Source organism: Calliopsis andreniformis, chromosome 3 (genome assembly GCF_051401765.1).
Source record: "Calliopsis andreniformis isolate RMS-2024a chromosome 3, iyCalAndr_principal, whole genome shotgun sequence".
In the NCBI taxonomy this organism is placed as follows: Eukaryota; Metazoa; Arthropoda; class Insecta; order Hymenoptera; family Andrenidae; genus Calliopsis; species Calliopsis andreniformis.
Window position 1 is genome coordinate 12,261,286 of NC_135064.1, and position 19,373 is coordinate 12,280,658.

General features: G+C 41.4%; 1 protein-coding gene and 1 long non-coding RNA gene across 2 annotated transcripts in view; both read right to left on the reverse strand.

Annotated features, from left to right (window-relative positions):
- Positions 1-10,467, reverse strand: part of LOC143176965 (uncharacterized) — an 89,460-nt gene extending 78,993 nt beyond the window's left edge. The window contains exon 1 of the mRNA XM_076374651.1: positions 9,861-10,467. Coding sequence (XP_076230766.1) covers positions 9,861-9,915 — 55 coding nt within the window. The 5' untranslated portion in view covers positions 9,916-10,467. The remainder of the gene's footprint in view (positions 1-9,860) is intronic.
- Positions 2,626-2,949, reverse strand: LOC143188591 (uncharacterized). The gene is made up of 2 exons (XR_013003546.1): positions 2,834-2,949; positions 2,626-2,751 (listed from the first exon to the last, which is right to left on the reverse strand). It is a non-coding gene; the product is annotated as an uncharacterized LOC143188591 (long non-coding RNA).
- Positions 10,468-19,373: the final 8,906 nt, after the last annotated feature.

Sequence of the window (19,373 nt, forward strand, 5' to 3'; positions counted from 1 at the left end):
AAAATTACTGCGCGTGTCGCATTTTCGATTTTAATTAAAATTTCATACACAGATGTTCATTCAGCCTTTAACGGTTGGGATTCGCAGAAAGCTATGAATAAGTGGATAACATCGTTAGCTTGGTTAATTTCGTTTACAGCGGTAAGCGAACTGTCCATCAAAGGACGCCAAGAATTCAAAAATAGAACCTCATTATTTTGCTCAAAGAGCCTCGAAACTATTTGAAAGAGCGAGCATTGTCCCCTGCCTGCTCACGTGCACACGGAGTACCATGTAATTAATTATCACGTCCGAGGTACGGTGAATACGGACCAACTTTTCTGAAGTTTCTTTAGAAAATTTGTACGATGAGGCATAGCAAAAAATGTTGAACGCGCGCAGGAATGAAACATATCTTCGAGGCTGGTGCGTACCGTCATAAAGCCTAGAGCACTTCGTTCTCTGCTGGCAATCCACGAGCACAACCTAAACGAATATAACGTTATCAGATTACCTACCTATTTGTGGAACGACCTTCTCTAATATTAATTACACCGTTCGTCGAATCTTCGAGGCTGGAAATCCCCGACAAAAGGGCGGCGGATAATCGTGGCGACGTTTTAGTAAATGAAACGGAGGGGCCGACGCGAAAACTGACAGTTAAAGCGACGAGTTCCCCGTTTCGATTAGTAGCGGCATTATGAAGCAAATCTGGGGACGAAGAAAGGAAGAAAAAGGGGCTTCGTGCGTCGTTGAAAATCGGTTTAAGCTGGCGGAGAGAATATGAGAGACTCGAGTCCAAAGGGCGAGCACAATAATGGATGGTAGGCCCGCGGTGTCACGCGCAACATGCCGAAACCGCGCCGTCCACACTTTCCACGGTGTTAATCAAACGACGTATGAGGTACAGAGGTAGTCACTGTGCTGAAGGACGGCTGGAAAGCTGTCGTTTGAAAGGAACACGCATAAAGGGTGACTTGACCAACTTGTACGATTAGGTACTAGGATTCCTTCAGTGGTATCCTGCCTGTCGTGAGTACGAGTACAGTCACATCTGTTTGCACGAGCTAAAATATATGAAAGGAAGCAGTCATCAACCCTATCGCTTTGACAAGCCGATCACGTAAGATACGCGATTTGAATATACAGTGGGTGCAAAAAGTGTTCGAATAGTATTTCACAAGAAAATTTACTTAACCCAAAAGTCTGATTTTAATGAAAGTTTGTGTGCATATAGAGCATAATGGAGTGTATACGGAGCAATTGTTTGCCGACAGGAAATTTTTTTATGGGAGTAAAATTAAACCACGAAAGTTTTAGTACTTCTTCATTTTTTTAATACGGTTTTGTTTGGCATTTTTTCGTAAGAGGGTGATAGAACAGCTGAAAACTGTTCATTCATTTCAGCTGAAAACTGAACATTTTTTTGTGGGAAAAGTTTTGCTTTATCTTGTGCCATTATTTTTGTATGGAACAATTTTCATATTCAAGTGTTGAAGTATTTTTCACGGAAAGGATGTTTTTTATGTTTTGGAGAAAAATTGAGAAAATTGTACTTTAGAAGTATCTATGTAGCTCTGGTATCATAAAACAATTGATAAAAGCCGTGTATACAAGTAGATTAATCGGACTGATACGGTATTGTCATGTTCCATATTTCGTACTGTACAAGAGACTGCTGTGGTACTAGAGTAGGATTTAGGTAGTGGAAATCTATAACAAGCATGCAAACCTGGTCTGTAGGATTTCATCAACACATAGTGGGAATGGTAGTTTCGTTAGCAACAAATATGAAAAGCGATAGCAGAAGAGGGAGCGCTAATCCTATTATTGGAACCGATAATCTCCAATTTTTATCAGACTTTTGTAAATTTGTAGATTAGTCAAAGATATTAGAAATAAACGTTCTTTTTATGATTATTACTCATGGTTAACGAAGAAAAGCATCATCAAAATTCTGGATGGGAAACGTGTTTCCCCTAATACCTCTGATACTACTGGATATAGAAGAAAAATTAGAATTCGACGATTGCGTATTTTCAAACGACGAATCCGTTTATGCACACAGCTTTTGAAAATATTTACTTATTTAGCTTCGCTCAGTGAATGTTTATTTCGCTTTTGCATAAATCTCGACCACAAGGGAGCTTCCACCATGCTATGTTATCGTCGCTACACTTTTCGCTAACAACACCACCTACAATACCTCTGCTAGTTTCCTTCATCAATATTACAGAATCCCATAATAACACTATCCGCTTGAGTTGCGCCCTATTGGTGTTTCGATGGCGAAGCACACTCTGCTTTGATAGGAATTTCGGTAGACGAGGCACATTGTACTTCCTTCAACAGAGCCGTCCATCAAAGCGTTAGGAGACAGCCTACAGGCAGGGACGCGATGAAAATCATTCCCCTGCACGAGAACCGTCTAACCAGCGAAGAGCCCCTTTGGCCCCGTGATTCGAATGGCCGATCATCTGTAATCCACGATCAGCATTCTCCCAAAATCGAGACTCGATTATCACACACGAGATAGTATGCTGATCTCGTGTTGACAGGTCTCCGTCGGCACTCGATCAAACCGCGAAGCGGATTGATGGGGTCTCTGCTGTCCAACCGCCCCGCAGCGCTGCCGCGATAATACGCGCAATATGGCACGCGGTTTAAAGAGATCCCCTAGAACTCTGTTATCGATTCCACCAGCCTGAGACCCATATATAGCAGGAAGGTGTTGTTTCCCCCGTGGAAATCGGCTTTATCGCAGGGCAGTGTCTGTGTGATCAAAGAAACATGAAGCAGGGGTGGAGGTTGTTAGGTGTCTGCGCATTGTTTGTCTCTGAGGAAAGATGATTACCGTTACAGCGTCTGCAGAGAACAGTATTAGAGCGTTCCATGTACTTCTTGCGAGACGAATGGAACAAGTTTGAGAGTTTAGAGTTCCCATCGACCTAGAGGACGGCAGCAGTTCTGCTCCGTATGTAGGTTAGGATTAAGATGTACACACAGTTCTCTTGGGCCGTTCGCCGTGGCGTAGCCGCGTTCCGCGTTACGTGGGAGGTAGAAAAATTGAAATTAATTTATTTTCCAGCGCCGATGTAACTTTTTACGCGCACGGAGTAAACACACAACCGAGTAACTTACCATCAGCGACGGTAGCCGTTGAATGGCCGCATTCATTCGGCAGCGCAGTTCAACTGCGAGCGTTGAGGTTCAGCCTGGTCGAAGTAACGCGACGGGTGGCGTCGTGCTACCTCGCAAGTGATCATAAAAGGAAAAATATCTAAATGAGAAAAAGAGCGGGAAATAAGAGAGGAAAGGCTGGAAGCTTCAAAGCGTTGCGATGAATGTGCGTGCGTCATCAATGAGGAACCAATCGACGGTGAAGCGTTTCGTCGTAGGAAATATCCGTCGAATAAGCGGTCGCTTATATCCTAGGGACAGTCCTTTTATCAGGGTATTTTGCAATCCAAAGATAATAAAAGAGAAAAGCAAGAGAAGGTACGCGAGGCGTCGTTCCACTTATTCTCGCGACGTTGACGTAGATAAAGCGGAGGATACAATTACTTAGATTCTGTAAAAAGTAAAAGAGGCTCCCCCTCCCACCTAGACTCTAATTTCGAAATATCGTTTTATTCGTCTTCCTATACCAGGACGCATCTACCCAAGGAAAGAATTTATTGCTTCGCCCATTGTGCACACCTTCTCTTCTCTTCCTATACTTTCATAAAATTAATGGACGATGCTGTTTCACAGCGTAACTTGCGTATCGCTCTACCCGCGGGTAATTACCCCAAAGTAACTCGTATAACGCCTCTAATTAATTAGACCTGCCCGTTTTCACGTTTTGGGGATCAGTTTGTTTGCATTCACTGCTGGAGCCTAAAATTAATCTCGGAATTAAAAGTGTCAGACCACAGAATTGTATAGTTCTACCTATCTATTCGAAATGTATGATGAAAGAGCATGCAGTTTCATGAATGATTTTAATTTCGAATTTATTGAAAACGAACAGTAGCTTTTGTTTCGCAGTTGTTCAGAATTGCGACGGCACCACACCCATTGCTACTCACAAACGTACACGCTGCTCCAACTAAAAGCAGGAATATTTAAAAGGAAATACAGGTCAGAGGATGTGAATTGCATCCAGGAAAATTAAATGGAGAAATTCATCGACTTACAAAATGGAGGAGGAAATGTATGTGTATCCTTAAATTATGTTTATTTGTCATCACGTCATCGCCATATTATTCTTCAGAGGGTCAATGGACGTAACCTTCGGTTTTCACCTTTGAAACGTGATGACGATCCAATTACTATTTTATGCATATTGGCTTTTAATTAAAATGTGCTCGTGCATCGAAGAATGACGCAGCTCCCAGAAATAATTTTGCAGCGAATAGAAAGAGAGAAAATTAAATGCATCGGTCAGGGTATTATTTACATTGACGAAGTTTTCCGGAATTAATCTTGCACCGTGCGAGGCTTTCACGTGAGAAAATAAACACTATTATTTGCTTCCATGCATCAGTTTCGTAATAAAAATTGCTACCACGTATTGAAGACACGGGTTAGCGGTTCGTACGTTTATTATCGATCATCCCACGTTCGAATATAATACCCCGTTTCCTGTTATTTACCCTTATAAAATAAATATTGTTATGTACCATTGTGCTTCACTCGTGTCTAAGATTATTGCTGACAACGTTTTATTCATGAGTTCTGCATCAATATTTGTAGTATAATTGTATGAGATGTGAGTGGTGAAATGAATGCTACGGAGTTAACTTTTCACACTGTAGATGATGAAATGAGGTTATACATTTTTAATTTTAACCGTGTAGAGTGTAGTTAATGCAAGGTTGACCGATAACAGCCTAAAGTAGGTAAAAGGAGTTGAACACACTGTATAGTAAACAACGAAAACCATTTCTAAAAAACTTTTTAAATATATCAATTGAAAAAAAGTAGGACTGACGTCAAGAAAAATCCTATAATTTCCCGATTTTATAAATACAATGCAGTCCCTTAAATTTCATTTCTGTCTCTGAAAAACAGCCTCCCCAGGAAACTGGTCCCGTAAAAACGAGAAAACACGAGAAAACCGCAAAGCTTGCCCAGGGATGTAGAGATTGACTTGAAGCTCCCGTGCATTATCGTTGCCGCGGAACTGAACGATTCGAGATAACGCCTGTTTCCAGCAATTATAAAAATCCCTTTTATCGAGGCTGCGTCGATGGATCGTGGCGGCGTACCGAGCAGAAATCGCGACGATCTGACCCCATTGTCGCACGATAATGAACCCGCGAGCACCGAGTTCGCTTATCAAAGAGCGTTCAGGCTATCTTCCTGCGGCACAGTGCCCTGTCGACCAGCCACGATCACGATTCACGCGAACTGTTCCGCCTACGTTTTCAGTGTAGGAACCAGTCGACCCCGGTCGAAGCTAATTTGTTACACGACCGCTCAACTCCACCCAGCACTTCGCCGACTGACGACCGAGACAGCTGTCGCAAATTAATTTGCCTTGCAGGTGTCAGACGCAGGTCCGTGCCCGTGTTGTCGTTCCAATCTGACCTCTTCGGAGACCCCTCCGAATGAGTTATTCGATTGTCTTCCGCGAACCCTTTGGTTCCGAAATGGTTTGATTTTGTGATCCTAGCGTTTTATTTCTTATTGACTGAGTCCAAAATTGATCTTTTTGTTATTGCTTCAAGATCTTGGTGTTATTTTCGTTGTAAGTTTTTCTAGCTTCAGGAGAAATGTAAGGGAGTTGTTGTAAATGATAATTTTAATTAGACTTGAGGATTAATTGAACATTCTGTTTTACATATTATAATTATGCATTATGTCACGTAATGCAATTTAGATCTACCCTTATCTCAGATATTTACAAGAGGAGGTTATTCTTTACGTCCTGGAATTTTGATAAAATTTAATGACATTCCTTAGTGTACTTTTCTCTATTTATATTAAATTTCATTACACAAAGGGAGAGTGGGGGTGGGGTTCTAGGTTGAAGCCTAGATACTTTATTTTATTGTATTTCTCACACCTAATTCAAACGTTAATTCCATTTTTTAACAAATATTGCATACGTAACAATATAAATCAGTTTTTATATCCTAACATATTTTTTTCCATTAACTACAAATAGGTCAACAAAATAGGTATCTCATATTCAATTTTGAAAATTGTTTCAATCGTACGGATATGAAATTGAGTCACTATAAAAAAAGAAATGGTGAATATTTTTGGTTGCTTTACTCACAAAAGAAGTTTTTCATCAAAATCGTAGTATGTCGAGTAATTTTTAGATTATTTATGGAAATTAGATGTTTATTTATAGTGACAGTGATATTTACATCGATCATTTGATCTGATTTTCCCATAAATCAAGGACTGTTACAAATAATTACTGCACCACCATTTGAAAACGATATATACTTATAATTCAGAGAACAGAGACTCTCACAGTAGACCGTAAATTTTCCCCGCGCTCAGATTCGGTCGCTGTGGTAATACTTGTGGTCGCTGAGGAATGCATGGAAACCCTTAGAACTCCGTTTACAACGATCACTTGCAATTACTATCGCGTTGCCCTCTGCTCCGTCGGGTCAGATCAACCGCCTGACAGGCGTTCCGGTTCGGTAACTCTCTCGAACCGTTTCGTATGCCGAAGAATGTCATTAAAAGCGATGCAAAGGGGCCCTGTTCCACCAGATGCACAAATGTCTTCGGAATTTCCTGGATTAGTCACTGTGAAAGGAGCCCGCAGGCTTTCGTAGAACGAAATAGCAACATAACGTGGTACTCTCGTTAAAAGACCCGATTACAGAGAGATGAGAATTGTCCATAGGTGGTTGTAGGGCAGGACAGTAAAAATCATATGCATTTATTTTTTCGAGAAATTTATATTGAAAGTGAATTTGAATTCTGAATCAGATATTGGTATTTTTATGTTCTCGTTTTTGCTTTTAAAGGGAAATATTCTCTAAATTCAGTCTATTTTTGTTGAAAATACACATTTTTTTTGCAGATTTCAATTATGACATGAACTCAAATTTTTTGAAAATGCGATTTAAAGCGTTGGCTTACATAGTTATGATCCCTTTGACACATTTGAAATGTATTTTTTAATTATTCACTGTTATCAAGCATTTTATAGTTAATATTGAGGTGTCTGAGTCCTTTTACGTCTGCCTACTATCGCTCAATAGATATTTTTCACTTAAATATGAGTACACTATTAACAAGAGAATCTACAACTTGTGTTGCGTATTTTCGTCAAGCGTACAATCATTTAACTCACCTTCACCAATTTCCATAAATCATGACTACCCTTCATATCAGACTTAAAAAGCGAAGTTAGCCTAAAGTCTGTGATTTTATGATTTATTTCCATTAGAGTAAAACGTATTTCTTGAACTAGTCTACAGTTGTCACTTCCAATAGGAATACCTTCTTAAAGTGTCCATCGTTTCAAAAATAAAACGAATCCAACTTTCGGAGCGCTTCCTCTTATCGACCAAAGTTGTTTTACTGACTTCAGCAACTTTTCTCGAAATACAGCAGCATCGACGTTACAACGTTCAGTTTGAACCTCCCGACGAGATAAGGAAGCCCCGACGATTGCCACTAGCTGCGACAGCCAGAGGGAAAGTAGCAAGTTTTTCGGCGGTCTGACCGTACGATGCAGGAAGTGCACAATGTAAACTCATATTTCGTAATGGGAGACGCAGTCGGGTATAAATCTGCGGTATCCGTAGATAAGTTATGCGGTGGCGCATTGGAACGTCTTGCACCGCGACGCGCCTTTTGGCCTGTTACCAAAAGCGCTGTGGTACTCTCGACTGGCCGGTAAATATCGTCGCGCGAACCTGAAATGTAGACGTCGACAAACGATTCCTCAAATCACTTTAATTAAATATAAGAATAGGAGGTCTTCCAGCGTCCACGAACAGTCCTAGTACATCACCGTTCCAGGTTAGGAACGGTGTCCTCGCTGGGCGTCCGGAACAAAATAAATTCTGCAGGTGTCCAAACATCGGCGAGAGCCAATTATTTATTCAGACCAAGGCAGGGCTTTCCATAACTCATTCGACCGACGCCTATTTACCCAATTAGGAAAAGGAATATTCAGTGCAGAGCGCAGAGGATTTGTGCGGGCGGCGAGCAAAACGTTAAACGCTTCACTGATTTCCTAATTGCTTCCCCAAAGCGTATCCTCTAGCTCGGGACGAACTTTGGACGACCGATACGGGCCCAGGCTCCCCGTTGTTTATAAATAATTTGTTAAAGCGTCGTACGTACCGTTGATGAGAAAACCTTAATTAGGTATCTCGGTCCCATTGCGAAAATTCGGCCACGAGATACCCGTTTTATCGTGCCGCTTGTATCGACGATCGCGCGGGGGAATAAATGAATGGCCGTTTGCAAAATTCAAGCCTGGCAATTTTCGTGTACATTGGATACTCGCGAATGTATGTACGCACCGTGGACAAATGTTATTGTTCCCATTCGAATGTGATGCTTAACGATATAATCCGCGAGAATTAATTATTTTCGGGAGTTTCGATGAATTATTTGTCCGTCTGAACGTCTGGCGGAGAAACGAGGAGTGCAAATTGGGGGGGGGGGGGGGGGGGGGGGGGAAGGGGAGGAGAGAGGGGTGACGAGATTTTAGACTTATTCGGCCAGGCAGAGATGGCGGGAGACCCGGAATTCGCAAACAAAGGGGAAAACAAGTTATCCGGGAAATGGACGCGCGATCCGTTGATTGAAAATTTCCAGCCGGCACTCTTTCGGTAGCCAGGGCCCGACCTCGCGGATATAAGCGGATTAAACTCCATCAAAGCGAAATACGTCGGAAAAACAGAGAAGAATCATTCAACCATAGGCGTAGGCGTGTGCCAGGACCATTTCAGGGAACTGGCTACGCGATAGTTCAATCATTCTGAACTCTATCGAAACCGTCTGGCCTTTTGATACGAGCTACATTGTTTTTTTCGGATTAACTTCAAGTGACAGACTCGCTAAACTCGGTGCGATGTCAACGTGTCTAGACGTTCATAGGCTGCAACTATCTTTTGGCTGAGAGTGGTGGATATTGGTTTCGGAATCTGTGGTTCATGGTTCTCTCAAGTATCGTTCGACATACGTGGAGAAGATGATACACTGCTTAGATACACTACTGTTTATATATATATTTGTATATTGGAAGTACCAATTGATTATAAATATTTTGCGTTATGTATGTATAACACATATGTAAGTTGGTAAAATATCTAAAATCTTATAACTGACAGTGTCAAAAACAAACTGAGAAATGTTATCTTTACTAAATAAAATCATAAAAATTACTTTTTAAAATGCTATTTCTGTATGTGATTAGTTTAATTATTTAGTAAAATGGCATATAGTACTTGAGCTTCTAAAAATCCCATCAAAGCAAGTACTCATTGTCAATTAATCTAAGCGGTCAGAATATATGTGATAAAAGCTCTAATCGCATCAAATGCTCATGAATATTACCCACGAGTTAAACTGGAAATAAAGATTTCATTCGTCACATTTGTTTCCTCAATTGAACAATACTCTACGAGGAAATCTATTTTAATTTTAAATCGAGTTGAAACGAACCATATCACAGTAATTAAAAAAAGATATTACCTTTGAAAATAAAATTAAAAACCACTTAGGTAATCGAATAGAGATAGAACATTAGAAGACATCAAAACCTTACTCATCGAGTACCTGAAGTGATCAAACCTGAAGTGACCTGAAGTATCAATATAAGAAACTAACATTCCAACGCACCAGTAAACGACAATTAATCAATTAATTGTAGCCCTAAATATATGAAAAGCAGAAGAGACACTCACCTGTAGACGTAGGCAGGGAGTAAGCTGAAGAGCGCATCGCGTGGACCAACGGCATCGTGGTGCACACTTAATCCCACTTCGACACTGGCAAGTCACTAGCACGCACGAGCACCAAGATCAATTGTCTGCGGCCGTGCAACTCGACGAGCCATAGCTGTCTTCTCTACTAACGATTTCCCAGTTCGATCAACATGATCGTTTTGCGACAACTGTTACTCCCTGATAGCCCTTCCCTATCGCGATCGATTCAACGAGCCAGTCGAACGTCAATCTGGCCGTCGCTCGTATTGGAAACACTCGACGAGAAAGCGTCAACCATCGTCTACCTTGGCTCACCCTTTTCGGAGATTAAATGTTCGCGCGCCTTTGCGCACGATTTTCGTTGCACACGCGATCCAGACGATCACGATTAACGTCTGGCCAGCCTCCAGACTGATCGATTGATTTTTGCTCCCCGAAAGCCCCCTGGGTACCGTTTACACGTGTTCAGAGGCCACTGATCACGTCGATTTCCGATACACCGATTGTTCTTCGTTTCCAGTCTGCACGGCGACCGCTTGACCGACGTATTTCACCGAGTCCCTTGCTTTTTCCAGCCCGAGCATTCATCGGATTCCTGGGATGATCGGTGCGAGGGATTCGCCAATGCTCCTGGCTCCGCCTGTGCGATAAAGAATTCAGTGATTCCAGTATCGGGAAGGAACGAACATGGGAACTCGTTAAAAGTCAATTGAGAGACCAATTGATAGTGGGTGCACAAGTTAATGGATCGGGTGGACTTGTTCTGACGTCAGGGCTACTGGTGTTCTAGTTGTGTTAAGATATGTCTTGTTCGAGAAAGCAATCTTGTAGTCCTATGATCTAGGCATGACAGGTTGCTTGTCCTGTGATCTAGGTCTGACAGATGCCTAGTACTATGTTTTAAGCCTGACTGGTTCCTTCTCCTTATTTTCTTATGTAGGGTACTTAACACATTGCCAGTCGATAGAATGAATCTGTTTGTCCTAAAATATATCAGTAAATAACTGATTTGGTTCGTTGCATGGCATTAACCCTTACTGGATATTGTGGGGTCACAGCAATTTTAATAATTTAACTTTTAATATTTTGTAGGAAAAGCATACATTTCCTGCAAACATCTCAGACATTTAAAGCTTTATAAAAGTTGAACCATAAGATACGACAAAATGTCTTACAATTTTTTTATTCTATTTTTACCCTTCAGTGTCTCTTTAAAATTACAGAATCTGATTTAGTTGCAAAATGGAGATAGGTCGGTAATTAAGTCATAGGACATTTTGTGTTCCATTTGAGCTCCCTTCGTACCCTTCAAAATATTACCATATATAGTGTTTACACCCTAAAATTGCTTATAGTAGAGGACCTAACGATTTCTGTACAAAGCTGTCAGAGCCATTACCGTGTCAATTCTAGTATCGTATTCCAGACTTGGGAACACTCGTCAAGACCTCCCAGCTATGTGTAACGAGGGAGAAAGGTGCACGTCATTTTTCAACCTGCGAAATAGACGAAATTGCCGCGCAAAGAGAAAAACGAAGTAAGATAAATCGACGAGAGAACACGACTCTTCGAGAGAGGAAGTACAGAAATATATGATCGACCTAATCGTTAATTCGAGGCAAATTCACCGCTTTTCCGAATTTTCAACCCTGCCAAACGAGTGCCGTGTACATTGTTAATTGCCTACGACCACTAATTGTAGTTCAAGCGCGTAAGCACCTGACGGGATTTCCCTCGAACCCGAATTCGAGTGCCTATGGGAAATGAGGCGTTTTCAAGCGGAAGGTCTTCCACCTGCCAGCTAGCAGAGCCAGCCTCATGCTCTGCCATGTGATCGAACGAACTCCGCAGCAACCGATACTCAACCAGCAATCGTTTCACATCCCAAAAACTCATCTTTCCAAACTCTAGAGAGACTACTCTAAGGCTACCTCAGCGCAGGAACCATCAGTTATCCCGATGTGCAGGAGTTCTTAGTTTCCTGCTCAACGATGGTACTCATTATTCTTCTGTACAGCTAGATCAGACTAGAACTTCCTACAGGCAGAGTCTTTAATTTTCTTCCCTCTCGTTTCTTTTGCCACTGATATCGAACAACCGAGGCAGCGCAGGAACTGGAAGCTCCATCAGTACCGTCGTTAACGTGGCCTTCCGAATTCGCCTGGTAATCGGGACCAGATACGCGAGCCATCCCCTTGGAAATGATTAGCAACGGCCGTTAAAGCTCTCTAATCATAAATCGGCTCGGTTTATCGTGGCAGCGCAGTTCGCCCACTTTGTTCGGCCCATGGTATCCAGCCAGTAAACGGCGCCTTAATGAAGTCGTAAAACGGCGGGAAAGAGTACGCATCCCCGAACCTGAGTCAGGGTGGTTTTATAGTTCCGATCGTTGATCGCCCTAAGTGCAATACACTACTCCTACCGCGTCGAAAATGGCCGACTCGATACGGCTGAGAGAGCATTGAGGAAGTTTGATGGAGCCTGGGATCTGGATATCCAACTGTTTTGGAGCCGTTTGAAACGATGATCCCCTGTTAGAGATTAGCTTAAGCTTCGTTGCCCGCTGGAATGAATCTCTGATCAAGTGACTGGCGCGAAGTGGTCACCAAGTAGTTTGAGTTTTATCGTCTGGAAGGATGAAATTTTAAAGTGATAAGCGATGATCCTGCAGCGGTGCTCATTTGCTCCCTTTCAACTAATATTTCAAACTAACACTTCATCCGCTTCATCCTGGACACAAAACTACGAATACATTAGAAGTCTAATCAATTGTATATAGCACAAGAAATGTATAGAAGCAATAGTAGCTATCGCGAAACCGGAATCAAGTAAACCGACTGCACAGTTATTTTATAGTAGCCTTGACTCTGGGTCAGGTGTCCTAGTTTCTTAGCAACCCATCAGGAACTACTCATTTATAGAACTGACACAGAAATATGTTGTAGCCCAGTGCATTTAAACGCCACTGTCGATCAGACGATACAGTTCGACGTTTCCCGAGTGCCGAGAATTCGGTGAAGACGTAACCTTTATGGAAACGGACACCGAAAGCGATCAGTTTGCCTGCCACAGGAATGCATCAATGTCGAGGCATTGTGCTCGATTCATGTCCGAGGCATACATTATTAAAAATGCGAAGGAAAGGTGAGCTCAAAATGCAGCACGCGCGAGAATGTCGATAGCCTGATACCGTTCCATCTGGTAAATCGTGCTTTCTGACGTCAGACCGAGTTCCAGACCCGTCCTCAATGATCCCGACATATATCGAGAAATAGGCTAGGAGGAAGAAGGACAAAGATTGTCACGATGCCATTACGTTTGGGATGCAAATAGTGCGTATAAATATTTACGTTCCTTCGGGGCGTCGCGACAGCCCGCCCTCTCTGTTGATATTCCTTTGACGCTGATGTTGTTGAGAAACATCGATGTGTTTCTATAGATCACTAACTTACGACCTCTATGCAAGTTTAATTTTTAAGTGAAAGCGTTTTCGTAATTTGTCAGAGGATTTGTTCGTCACCGTCTTCTGTAGGTTTTGTCGGCGATGCTTTTGTCAAGAAATCCTTTTGGCCAGAAACACATGAAATCTCGGTTTTCGTGGAAACTAGAGGCAACTGGTATAGAACTTTGGCGTCTCATTTGTCATTTTGCACCGTTTCCACGCGAGAAAACGCATATAACAGTCTTGGTGACCGAGCGTCGCTTTTCTCAACTCCAAACGAATGCAACCAACGATTGATCGATACGAATATTCCACGATCTCGTCTCGTCAATCATGGTTGCCTATAAATGGAAATCTTATCTTACAAAATTTCCTATTTCGTTGCAAAATTTACGAACAGCGGTACTCTAGGGATTTCGGTGTCGAAATCGAACTGCCATCGAATAATGATCAATCCTTTTGTAATTATTTTTGATGATATGCAGAATAATTTATGTAGAATAATGAGGCTGGAAAATCTGCAGTAAAGTGCACTGCGAACGCCGAACGTTGTTTTCATTGTCTGGAACTGTATTATATTTAACAATCGCCATCGATTCCTTCTCGGTTTCAGTAATCAAGACAACTTTGATATGAAGGAAAACATGATTGTTACCGATAGGTAGAAATTGGTAGCTTTTATGCATACAACCAGTCGTAATAGTCTGCACATACTGTGTGAATTTGCAATCCATTGAATAATACGGCAGTATATTCTTTTCAATAAATGAGTTTAATCATATAATAAAATAGATACAAGATAAAATTTTGTTAAAGTATTTCTGATTTTAACCCCTTGATACTTGAGATATAAATTGCTATAATTTTATACATATATATAAAATAAAAATTTGACATTTTATTTGAGACTAGAGTAATTGTCATAAATATGCAAATATAAAATTTCGTTGTAGTGATAAGAAATAGAAATTGATAACGAATACCGTTCAAAAATATAAACTTTTTCACAAGAAATACTTATTTAGTACGTTATGAAGTTGTTAATACTGTGACCGAGTATTGAAACAAGTTGTGTAAATCTGTATGTACATACCTATAGCGCAACATACTTTAAATGTTACACATATAAATTAGTTTAATGAATATCGTAATTTTCATCCTATGATTGCTGAATAATTTAATAGTAATTTGTATTTTCTCACATTAATTTTAGAAGAATAAAATATATTTTCTGAAACATCGTGATTTATAATTTTTGAAAGCTGTCGAGAAAGTGATTGTATAAATTCAAATACTCATAATGACAACCAAAATCAATCAAGCCTTTACGGAAATCTTCCCCTCTATTCAAGCGTAACTTCTAATTTCCGTCACTTACACTTGTCTGTCACGTGATGACTGAGTTTATCCTTCCGTGCCATCGTTACGTGTCATTCGCTCCAAAGGAGAATAGTCAAAACCGTCTCACTCGTCAGACACTTCACTTTAAACACGACACGTCCATCAACAAGCAAAATAGAACTACACTAATGGTAGTCGTCGTAGAGAGACACTCCACAGAAAAGAATACTGCTCTGTGAGTGAGATATTCTTGACACAGACAGTCCCGATCATTTTCCCCAGACAGAATATAGTATCAAAAGCAAGCAATATATAATTTCATACAAATTTTGATTGTTGATCCATTAGAGCTAGCAAACGATGTATGTAATTATAAACGTGGAAGGAACAATTTGATTAGGCCGCATGTGCGCCGCCCTTCGCGGTCAAAGGGTGAGCGCTGCAAGCTCGCCCACGATCGCGAGGGTTGCACATTTTCGCGTAATCCAACGCTCTTCCTGTTCCTCCGGTTTGATACAGACTTACGGACCGACAGATCACGAGATTAAAAGTCTCCAGCAAGAAAGTTAGATTCATCGCAAACTGCTTCCTCGTACCACCCCATCCTTTATTAAACTTGCTCGCTGTAGCCTGTTCCCCCACTAGTAAGCGAGCTTCAAACGTTTTCGAAACGCGACTCTGCGTACTTTAAATTTAGATTGAACTGCTGGTTCTTGCTGTGTCTCCAGACGTCAAGAATGTTTCAACAGTCCTCCCGTTTCTCCCTTACGACCATAACCATTCTCCAGTTCCGATTCGTATATAATCTTTAACGAACGTATCTACATTTAACAGCACACATCCATCAACAGTAACCATGTCACGTCTCCTCTCGGAGCAATTCTATGATACCAGCGTACCCTATTGACCTCTCGAGTTTACATCTCCGTAATTCAGAGCAATTCGAACGCGTCAGCACATCGACACTTCAGCTCCACCAGCAAAAAGAATATCAAAGATACCAGAGAGTATCAGAGGCAAACTACAATTCACACTTCCTGTTATCAATCGTCACCACGACTCAACGCACCCCTTCCTCCTACCATTCATAACCCCCGAACAAACTACGTGATCTATCTAACGTGAAAAAGAACGTGTACCAGTGATTGAATCTCGATCACTGGACCCATGTACTACTGTACTGTCGTCGCGTCAGCGTGGCCAGCGATCACGACTTCTGGTCGACGCATCTCTCCAGCTCGTGACAATCCGAGGAAAAGCTTCGACGCGGGGGAGAGCTCTGGTAAGTCCGCGAGGATTTTTATGGGTGGACGGAGTGGGCACGGTACGCGAGAGACACGCACTTCGCCGCGTTTATTTCCGTCGAGCGGAAACGTGACACACGGTGAGAACGCTCGCCAACCACGCAGCCGTCGTTCTCATCGAAGAGTCGCCGGCGGACTGCGAGCCGCCGACGAGATGGGAGCGGTGGAGCCGGCGCGAGCGGCGCGGAGCAAAGGACGAGGGAGTGGGAGCGAGAGAAGCGAGAAGGAGAGGCGAGAGCGAGGGAGGAGGCTCGATTGAGCCAGAGGATGGGACGGCTGAGGCGGTGTGGGAAACGTTGGATGAAGAGGGCCTCTCGGATGACCCGGCGAGGTAGACAGAGAGGAAGCTGGGAGAGGGTGAGTAGTGATGGGCATTCGATTCCCCATGTCACGAGTTTTCGAGCTATTTGGTTGTACAGAGGTTACAGCCGCTGCGAATGCAAGGGTTAGGCTGCTGGGGGGTCTAAGAAATCGATTTTTTGTTATTATGGAGTGTGATTTTTGTTTCTGGCGTTGACCTCCTGATGTCTGTTTTTGTTGCGTGGTTCTTGACTCCAAAATGTGCTGTCGTTTCTTGTTTTAGTGTTGGGTGTGAAACTTGCAGCTTTCGAAAGAAACAAGTTAGTTGCTTTCTTCAGATTCGTTTACTTTGTGGTTTGTCTCTGGATTATATAAAATTTCATTTTAGAATTATCTACTGTTTCATGGGCTTCATTTCTGTATTATCTTAAAACTTTCAAGTATGTCAACTGTAGTATGGTTTTTGTGTAAGATATTACTGAAAACTTAGACTAATATTTAAGTGTCCTCTTCAAAGGGTACACTGTGCTTGATATTGGTGGACCTATCTCCTGTTACTGTCACCTGCTTCCACTCTCTCAGTTAACTCCCAGCTAATATAATGTCGACACTATCATGTAATGTGATAGGATTGCCCTGATTCCGTTGTAAAAAATTATTAACAGTAGATACATAGTATACTACAAAGTCATAATATTACAGTTTATTAGTCTGTAAAAATTATCAGTAGGTATTTTATATATTAAATGTGAAAAGTTGACTCAATATAAAGTTAAGATTAATCGAATTCTACATAACTAGAACATTTATATAGTATAGAATTTATAAAATCAATGAAAATGTATTCAATGAAGACCCATAATACGAAAACTTCATCTCATACCTTTATTACCTAGAGTCTAGAGTTTAGATATTACACTTTGATTGACGGACAGCAAAATGATTTATGTAAATATCTGTTTACCTTCCACTGACAGGTCTTCATTGTGAGCGTTGAATTACTCTTGAATCATTGGCCACTAATTACATTTGAAACCACAAATTTCGATTTAAATAGTAGTACGGAGTGAATAGAGTGCTTTTCGACTATAAGTATAGAAAATATTTCCACATTATATCTGGTTTTAGATATTTGTATCCATACTATGAATATCGTTTCTGAAATTCATACTGTTTAACAGAAACTTAATTCATAATGACCAGGAATGTAAACCAATTTAAATATACTTATTAAATCAAATAAAATTATCTCATTGTAGACAGATTTCACAATAACAAAGTTGTTTTAGTTGAACATACAAAATGTTCACACAAGTTGACTGCTTATGACACTGTCTGAAAAAAGGAATATTTTGTTGCAACTTTCACTTATTTTTTAATTCTTCTTCATGGCCGTTTTCGACTCGATCTAATCAAAGCAAAGGCTTTATACTCTCTACTGAAAGACACTCAAAGTTTGAACCTTTCCAGAGCTTTAAAAAGCTGTAATCCCCTCAAAGATGGTCGAAAATCTGCCACGGACGCAGGTGTGAGGAATCTTGAATTCATCGTTAGGCAGGGGATACAAATAACATTCGAAAACGAAAAGGGAGATCTGTTGAAGGGTCCTCGTCCTTTTCCTCTGTTTTCGATGCATCCTCTCCTCCCGCAGTCCTCCCTCCTACAACTCGGCTGCTCGCCACCCTCTTTCGCATTCTTTTCCACATTTTCGCTCGCGTGCCCACGCATCTGACCCTCCCTTTCACCATTTTTAATGCGTTTCCCTTCTTCCTCGCTCCCTCTTCATTGCGATCCTCCAGCGAATTGTTGCAGTTTATCGAGGTATATTCATAGCAGCAGCGAGGTGCAATGCAGTTGTAGTTTTGCAGTCCCGTGTACTTTCGAAGCTCCTGAACCAGAACTTCCTTCACCTTCGTTAATCTTTCAACTCGAGCGCCAAAGAAATCACGTTTAGATTCACTGTTTCAGTAATAAAACTCGAGCGTACCCGATTGAAAGAGATCCGATGATTTCAAGGAGCCGAAGGAAGTTTCTCGAAACGCCGTGATTTAATAGGGATCACGTAACCCAAGTTCCTCTCGCGAGGCGACGGCAGACGTGTTTGGGCGTCTTATCGTGTTTCTAAAACGTGACAGTTGCCGGCATCGTATCCGGGAATTTTATGACCGCGGCTAAACGTGTCTTAAACTGACGGTAGACTAACGTAAATCTGGCAGCCAGCCGTGGCGTACGCACGCCCACGCGTATGCCGATATCCCATATTTTGTGAAACTTCGCGGAACCGTGAATTCTCTGCGAGACACCCTCCAGTCGCAACTTTCCTCTGTAAACTGTCTTTTAATCTATTCAATACTGCAGATGGGTGTATCTGTCGATACACGATACACGACTGGTAAATTTGTCAGTCGAGCTGGCACAAGGACAAGAATAGCAAACTGCTTGCTTCACCTATTCTCATCTTTGTTACGCGACGCTAATTGCATCTATTAGTCGTGTGACCAATTCGATTAATAACGAAAGTTCGTGTGACCTGACTTTATGATTGTGTTCAAGTAGATTGACTTATTTTGCTATGATCAATTAAGATAAATTTCTTAATACCTGAATGCTTAAGATGTTAAATTTCCCAGGAAGTGTATAACCTTTTTAGGTACATATTTGTATACACTTCGTGATATTTGAATTGCACCTTAGTAGCTGAATATATTATTCTTTATTTTTTATGAAATAGGTATGTTAGAATTTGAGCTTAAAATGAAATAATATTAGCGTTAGTGTTCAGGTATCGGGACATGGTTAGCTACTGAGACATTTACTTTGAATTCACATTCCTTCGATCTGCCGATTTACCAGTCCTCTCCAATATGTTACTACTCATTGTCAGTATCGAAAAGGATTGACTGATAGACATTGTTGCCTTTACGAATTGAACAAGTCAGATAATTCATCAGTACTAAATCATAAAATCCTGCAATAGGAACTCTCAACAAATTCATATGATTTAATGGTTGATACCACTCCCTCTAGAGTACGAGTGCACTTGTGCAGATTCTTCCTATCGTTCAATCGAGACTCACCCTCACTCCTGGTAGACAGGCAGGATTA